Here is an 8,553-nt window from a genome sequence, read left to right as displayed (position 1 = left end):
GGGGTGGAGGGGTGGAAGCAACGATGGGGGAAAGCAAACTTGTCGGAGGAGAAGGCAGAGAGGGGGAGGAACCACTCACGGATTGGCTGTAGGATTTTGGTTGAGAAGGAGGGGGGTTAATGGTCTGAGCAGGAGGGGGTGGATTAGCTGACGGTTGGGGATCGCCGGCGGGAAAGGAGGGGTCTGGGGGGGTGGTGGAAGGGTCTGGCGGTTTTGGGTCAAGGGTCACACTATCACTCACTCCCTCACTTTCTCTCTCTAGATTCTCTCTCATTATACTCACTTTCTCTATGGTTTGTTCTCTAGATTTTTAAGAGTGCTTTGAATTCAAAGATAATCACCAAGAACGGCTGAATAACTTCCTCTTTTGGAATTACCTTTTCTAACAAATGTTTGTGAAAGACATTTAACCAAAATTGGAAGCTTTTTCTATGGAAATTTTGATATGAAGGTTTATCTGAAATTAAACATACATAAAGACATAAAGGATCATTGTGGGATATAATTAATTATATTATGTTACAAAAAGTAGGAATTATCGACAAGCTAACATGTGCATTAGCACTTGTTATGTTAAGAGTTTACAAAATTAAATCTCAAAAAAAAAAAAAAAAAAAAAAAAGCTCTTTTTTTGAATTAATCAACAAGAAACTGTCTATACAACAAGAGTTTACCTCTAATACAGAAACACACAAGTTTATCTGTGCTTACAAACTTGTGTAATTATGTATTGATTGAAAATTTTCCTAAATTGATAATTACAATCTCATAATTTGTTGTACAAAATTATGCACCACTTGTATTTGTATATCATCTTTGCCATCTACCTAATGCATTAACCCACTTATTATTGTTTCCAACTATGAAGATTAGGTTTTCTTTATCAAAACATAAATCTATCAATTTTTTTCCAACTAGAGATTTGATACCGTCAAAACACTAATCTCTACTTCAAAAGCTAGTTTCGAATAGAGCCTAAAAGTTTCAATTTTCCCCTCTAATCATGTGACATGTTTTTGTTACTCTCCACTAAAAGTTGAGCTCTTCCAACTTTCATGAGAAGGTGCACTGCTCAATGAATCCTGCACATTTGAAACACATTTTTATTACTCATTCAAGGACTACTTTTACATGCATGCAAGTGTATGAGAATGCAAAAACATGCACTTATGACACGCTTTGACTTTTATCATAACTTTTAAAAATTTAAACAAGTCTAAGAATGTACACTTACGGAGACTTGGCTGTTAGATGATTTAGGATTGTAAGGTCCATATGTGTCGCGAAACGTCATAGCATCCAAACTCTCCTCTGCCATATTTCTTAAGAAGCAAAGTTGAGGCAACACAACCGTTCCGAGGTCAGGCCTATCTCTCCTTCTCAACTCAGCACATTGAAGTGATAATTTTGCAAATTTTAAAGCCTCTTCAATAGGCCAATCTGTAACTTCTTTGTCCAAAATATCCTTGAACGTTCCTTTCTCAATTGCTCTCTCAACATGGTGTGTTAAACCCATTGGTGATTTCGCCGTTATCAGTTGCAAAAGCATTATGCCTAATGAATACACATCTGATTTCACACCAAGCATACCTATAACAATTACAACAATCACATTAAATAAATTCCAACAACATTGCAATTGCTAGATAAGGTCTATTGATTGATATCTAATATGATTTCGTGTAGCAATCCCCTGCTAAAGGTATGCTTAATTAACCTGATTTTTACTTACATGAGCTTGTCTTATCTAATCTGAACCTATCAATACTTATTAGACCTTATTAAAACTTATTTTAGTTTTAAATTAAACTTATGTATGTAACTCTTATAAATTGTATCAAAACTTATTTTTCCCGTACTTATCTTAACTGAACTTATTTTATTTAAACTCGTTTTCCCTAAAATAAGTGAAAATAACACGGCATAATAGGAAATTCTCTATAGTAAGATTTTAAAAAAAAAAGTGACAGTTTCTAATTAAGGATTTTGAACAAGCATACCTGTTTGTTGATATTCAGGGTCAATATAGCAAAAAGTTCCAGCTGTGGAGGTCATCCTATACTGTGTAACCTCGTCTGCAACACTCGGGGGAACTAGTCTAGCTAAGCCTACATCACTAATCTTAGCAACTAAGTTGCGATCTAGGAGGATATTGGCCGGTTTCAAATCTCGATGCACCAAGGGCTCTGGCTTCGTTTGGTGTAGGAATAAGAGGCCTGTGGCAATTTCTGCTGCAATACGGAACCTATGTTGCCAACTGAGTGCCGTGGTCTGACCTCGACGGAATAGACGATCCTCGAGGCTACCATTGTGCATGTATTCATAAACTAAACATCCATACTCCGGGCAAGCCCCCAATAGAAGAACCATGTTAGGGTGTCTAATGCAACTAAGAACTTCAACCTAGAGAAAAAACTTTCACAAAAAAATTAATATGGTGAAGTAATAATCTAATAACAAATTAAAAGTATGTTGGTAAAAAAAAAAAAAAAAAAAAAACATGAATTGTATTCCATCTTAGAAGGAGGGTTTGATATGAAGCTAATGTATGGTGGACTTGATATAAGGTATATAAACCAGTCTTGTGTTATTTCGTTGATTAGTTTTGAACATGGTATCAAAGCCTGTGTGACAAAAAAAAAAAAAAAAAAATTTGCTAAATTATTTGTAAGAATTATGGTTTAGTAGTAAACCTCTTGTTGAAATTGAGATCTTCCTTGAGCAGCATCAGGACGTAACACTTTAACCGCAACTACTGTGTGATCTAAGTGACATCGAAACACCGGGCCATATCCCCCTTCGCCAATCTTTCGTGCTTCGGCAAAGTATTCAGTGGCTACTTCTATCTCTTCTATTGTATACTTCCTATACCTTATAGCTGTGGTTATACGATCCACATCCTTGTTCTTTTCATCTCCTTCCTTGAGTGCTTTCATTTCGGCACTAATCCTTTTTTGTGCCTCGAGTTCAAGTAGTCTTTTATGTGCTTCCGATGCCTCAATGGATGCCTTTGATTTAGCTTTATTCTTCTCTATGAATGATGTATCTGTTGATTCCTCGGAATCTTGAGCTTCATCCATTCTACGCTCTTCTTCTACTTTCCACCGTTGGAGCTCAAGGGCCTATAAGTGAAGAGTTCCTTCATAAAATGTTTTGAATAATTTCAAGCAAGCATATATCAATGATTTTGTTTTGGATTATTTTTTTTACATACTTCCACTAATCTATAAACTAAATTCTTAGAGAACTTGTTTTTGTCAAGTGTTAAAAATAGCCAAAATTTAAGAAAAGACGATAAAAAGTTGCATGACACAAATATTTGATTAAACCATGGTACAAGAACATAAAAAATCCTCCGTTTTCTTTTACTTGTAACAAACCTTTATGACACACACGTTAAGGAAAAAGATTTAATAACTAATCAACCTTTCTCTACTGCCAAAGTGCCAGTGTTAACAATCATTTTGATAAAATTTTCATTTAAATACCTTCTCTAATCACCTTCTACTACATACAAGCAAGTGCATTTCTTTAGAAGAAATTGTGTTGCAAGTATTAAAAAACGGAAGAATTACGTATTACGTAATACTAATAAGTCAGGATGTATAAATAATCTTTGAGATATTCATTTAGGATAGATATAGGAAAAGAGGAAAACCTTTTGTTTTGCTGTAAGTGCTTCTTTGCAAACACTGCTGTACATATTCATTGTTTGCGCTAACTCCATCTTTAGCTTTCTCATTTGAGCTTCTACATCATCCTACAATTTGAAAAGATGAATCATTAATTAATAATTATGAATTGTTTCTTATAAACTAATTGTCTCTATAAAGTGATTATATTATCTAACTTGTTATAAATATTAAATCACTGCATTTTAAATCCCATTTTCAAATTACATACTTCCTTTGCTCTTTTCTAATTACGTCATATCTCTTTTCATGGTCAAATTTAGTAAAAATTGATAGGTTTTTTTTTCTACTTACCATTGATTGGGATTGCGTGTTCGATGACCAATTCGAGTTAGAGTTGTCATGAAAAGAGTAATTAGAGAAATTAGGAGGAGGGCTAGACAAAGGAGTAGTGTCCGCAAAGGACCTTCGTTGGGGTGTTTCATTTATATAATCATTTTCGGAGCTTGATGATAGTCTATTCGTACTAGTGCTCCTCCTTTCTTCAAAAATATCATAGGTAGAAGGAAGCATGCGATCAATACTTGCCCTTCCTGAGCTTACGAATGAGATATCGTTGTCCGATAGGATGTCACCATAAGATCTAACATGTGGATGTCTACCACCTTGTGTGAAGGCGGATCTGTAGAAAAACATCTTATAATTGTTAGGAGAGTCTTCTCTCAAAACTGAACGAAATTTTTAAATAACAAGTTCATAATGTGCATGAAAAAAAGAACAAAGTCCCATGTAGGCCATGTTATACAGGAAAGTGAATGGACTAGTGGTATCACGAAAACCTAGGACGATTTGTACTAACTTTGAATTGTCATATGAAATATTAGCTAGATGTTGCACTTACTTAAAATCCACGTCTTCAAATCCGTTAAATGGCGATCCAGATGGCGTTGTCTTTTCCGACCCTGGTTAATGGTAATGATGGTGGTAAGTAAATATTCTATTTGCAACAAAAGATATTACATATTCTCTGTAAATTATCAAAATTTTCAAATAGTTAAGTTTTCTAAACTTTTTAAAGAACAGAGGAAGTATAAGTAATTTATGTAAAAAGAAAGTTTTATTTTACCACGAGGAGGAGTAACCGGGGCACTTGTTGGCTGATTATTCATAATTTGATTTCGAAGAGGGGAAACAATTGGGGGTGGACGAGAAGCAGATCGAGTGTTTGAGATTTTCCCTACTTTTGAAATTACGTAAACGCTACAAAATTCTGGTACTCCTTTTGATACAGCTGCAGGTGTATCTGTCTTGGTGAATTTGCTATATGAGCATTAAGAATTCATGTATATATGTTAGAAACATTAATGTTAGTTCAAGAAAAAAAAAATATATATGTGATGGAATTTCAAAATAATTTAATAAATTCCTCATTTTTATATAGTACAAAATTCTCTTTCAAAAAAAAAATTTAGTACAAAATTGTTTAATATTGCATGAAACATTCCGTTACATAATCTACAACGGAGTATTATGTTAATTTAATAATACACGACAAAATTACATGTCAATCACTATTAATGTTTGATCATGTTCCAACTCTTTATTTTAAAAATGTCAATACAAACCTCAAGATTGAATTTCTAGAAGAAGCACCCATGATCAAAACTTCAACTGCGGATTGAGTAACAAACTCTATCAATGCCTTTTGAACATCTGAATCTTCAAGCACGATGTCCCGACATTGTATCTATCCATAAAACTTTCAATAAATTTAAGGAAAAAAAAACTAATAAAAGGATTTTAGAAATAAATATAAACACCTAGTTTGAAGCTTTGTTTGTTAATCAAGCTTGAAGCATTGGCAAACACAACCATCTTATGAATATATGAAATACTTAAATCAAATATGAAGTATTTTGAGTGTCATATAGATATCCGATAATGAGTATATGACACAAGTATTTGAGGTGAAATGAATATAGTAGAATTATGTAAATTTTATATGATGATCCTACATATGTGTGCTGATAAATAAATTTCCATATAAATCATGATTTAATTTTCGATTTATTTACTATCTTCGTTATATAATATTATGTGCACCTTTTGAATGTTTTATATCTCATAAATATTATTCAAAAGTCGCACATAATATGTAATAGAGATAGTATTTGTTGTAACTACAAAAATGGAGCGCAAGTACCTACATCTTTCCTCGTGCAAAAACAACGAAAGGGGAGGAACAAATCCTTTGTTTGTTGATCCCATTGTCTACCTACACAAGTGTAGAAATATATAAAGACCATAGAGGCAAAATGGTGTCGCATTATCAATATATATATTCAAAAAAAATTTAACCGTGCATTTCATAATTTTTTCAATAGACGAATATATATTTATTCAAAATGTCAATATTTCATGAATTTGTCAATCAATGAATATAATAAAGAACTAAACATTCATAATCATGTGGTGATTAACTTCGCACACTACCAGTAGTCATGGTCAAAGTTATGCATTGATTTTCGAAATCTTACACTTACCATTGATAACAATATGGGGAGAAGAGCCATAAGAAGGCCTAACTTTAACATGAACAAGAACAACAGTTTGGCCTCTTTGAAGAAGATTATCAATTGCCCATTTAAGAGCATGTTGACTTCCTTTATCCCTGTCTATTGCAACTGCAACCAATTGATTTGATGTATTTCTCTTATCTGAATTTTCTTTTGAAAGCCACATTCTTTGATTAATCTTTACAAACTCAAATCCTTAATTTTTTTGTATTCTACACCATACGTAATCATCCCCCCTTTTTTTAAGGTGTTGTCCTATAAATTTTGTTAAAAAGAAAAAAGTTTATTTTTATTCCCTTATTTTATTCATTTTAATGGGAATTGATATTTTGAGTTTCACGATCACCCACTAATTATTGTTCTAGTGGGACAATCTCTCTTTTCTTTGTTAATTCATTAATCTCCCCTTAAAACTAGCCTAATTTTGTTCATACCCACAAGTATGACACATAAAACTTTTCTTCCATATATATATAAATGTTTTTCTCATAAATATTTATATCTTCTTTCTTTTATATCTCCCTTATATTTGATATATTAACTTCCCGTGATAATACACCTAGATCATTTCACATTTTGAAATACTATAATTAAATTTTATCAACAAACACCCTTGACCTCATCATTCATGGAAGCAAATGATTACGAGAGAATTTTATAAGTGCCCCATTGAGACTTTATTTTTTTTTTAAAACTATCTTTTTTGCTCATTTAATGATTTTATTCAAATTCATGACATGTTATACTCCCTCCTTTTTTATAAGTGCCCTATTGAGACTTTTAGCACTACTCATAAAACTTACTTTGGAGGAGTGATGGATGACTACCAAATATGAGCTTCTATGGTCCATACGGCAAAAAATGTATTTTTATACAAATACTTAGACAGTATTTCATTTCGTTACCAATTAAGCTGTAAAAAAAATACTCTATCTTCACCGGAATTCTCGCCAAAAAACCCTTTTTTTTTTGTTTAAATTATCTCCTCTTTCCCTTTGTAATTTGTAGATCTCAAAGGTTAGTTTGTATTTCGACCAGAATTTTCACTGGAAAACCAATTTGAAAACCTTTGAGGGAGAGGAGAGAGAAAATCAGTAAATCACCATCACCATCTTCGTCTTCATCAAGTACAATGTCCCTGGGTTACTACACCGTCCTTACCACCACCGCAATCGAATGTGTAATAATAATACTTCCTCCGTTTTTTTATACTTGCAACACTTTCTTAAAATGAAAATATCACAATAGAACACACTATAAAATGAAGGTTTTTATGGTGGAAATTGTGCTATTACTTTTATTTAAAGCACATGGCCCACTTGATTATACTCAGAACAACCACTTAACCCCATTTAAACTATATTATATATATTCTCATTATGTGAGGTTCATTATTCTTAAATACCGTGATAAAGTGTGTGTTGCAATTTTAAACAAACTAATGAAGTATAAAACTCTACTATAACAGTATGAAATTATAAGATAACATTATATAATTAAACTATAATTGTATACAAATCAATAACAACAATATAATCAAACCCACAATAAATCATATACCCGAAAACAATGAAAACTCACAAAACAATTCAACAATTACGGTATACAATTAAAAAATAACTGTATAAAAAAAGACACTCCCTCCGTCCCAAAATGATAGTCCCTTATGGCCTATTTTTAATCCCTAATTGATAGTTCCATTTGCTTTTTTCAAATATCATTAATATCAAATTTTTTTTTTATCAAAATTCCCTCCAATTGCAACAATATTTGTGCAAATTTAACTTTCTCATATAAATTTTGTTTTTTAATGTACTTTTATTACTTTTTCTCTCTACTATTTTACATGCACAATGTAAATTTATCTTTTATTACTACTTTTATTTAAGTTTCTTAATTCCCGTGATTTTTGCCCATAAGGGACTATCATTTATAATAACTGAGCCCCGATAAACAGTTAATGTCAGCATCTGCAGCTCTTTCATATCCAAATTGTTTCGAACTTTGACAATACCAAACAAAAAACTCGCCGTTTTCATGGATTAAGTCGTAAAATTGCACTGTGGTGGTGAATATATCGTCTCTCGTGACCAAAGTAATAAGATGTTTAAAGACCTTGAAAATCCTTTGCCGTCCCCCGACTAATCACCATTATTTCAAACGGCTAAACGCAGTTACTTAAATTTCTCAATACCGAAACCTCCTCCGAGGTGCAAAAATTGGTGAATTTTTGCTTGAAATTCGATACACATTGCTCGCCTCAAACTTCGCCACTGTCGAAAATCGCCTCCGGCTACAATTGGTCCCCCCCGAAAAGGGATAGGACCTAAAAATGGCTTCTAATT

At 32.7% G+C, this 8,553-nt stretch overlaps 1 protein-coding gene across 1 annotated transcript; it reads right to left on the bottom strand.

Annotated features, from left to right (window-relative positions):
• Positions 1-1,019: 1,019 nt before the first annotated feature.
• LOC145594021 (U-box domain-containing protein 52-like) lies at positions 1,020-6,374 on the bottom strand. Its single transcript, XM_081650369.1, has 10 exons — positions 6,190-6,374; positions 5,840-5,921; positions 5,258-5,379; positions 4,759-4,952; positions 3,987-4,360; positions 3,659-3,760; positions 2,694-3,122; positions 2,001-2,403; positions 1,235-1,590; positions 1,020-1,082 (listed from the first exon to the last, which is right to left on the bottom strand). Exons 1-10 carry the CDS (start codon positions 6,372-6,374, stop codon positions 1,020-1,022), a joined length of 2,310 nt encoding a protein of 769 aa, XP_081506495.1.
• Between the last annotated feature and the right edge of the window lie 2,179 nt (positions 6,375-8,553).

The sequence above is a fragment of the Chenopodium album genome, chromosome 19 (genome assembly GCF_948465745.1).
Source record: "Chenopodium album chromosome 19, dcCheAlbu1.1, whole genome shotgun sequence".
Taxonomy (NCBI): Eukaryota; Viridiplantae; Streptophyta; class Magnoliopsida; order Caryophyllales; family Amaranthaceae; genus Chenopodium; species Chenopodium album.
This window is presented reverse-complemented; position numbering and strand designations above follow the sequence as displayed.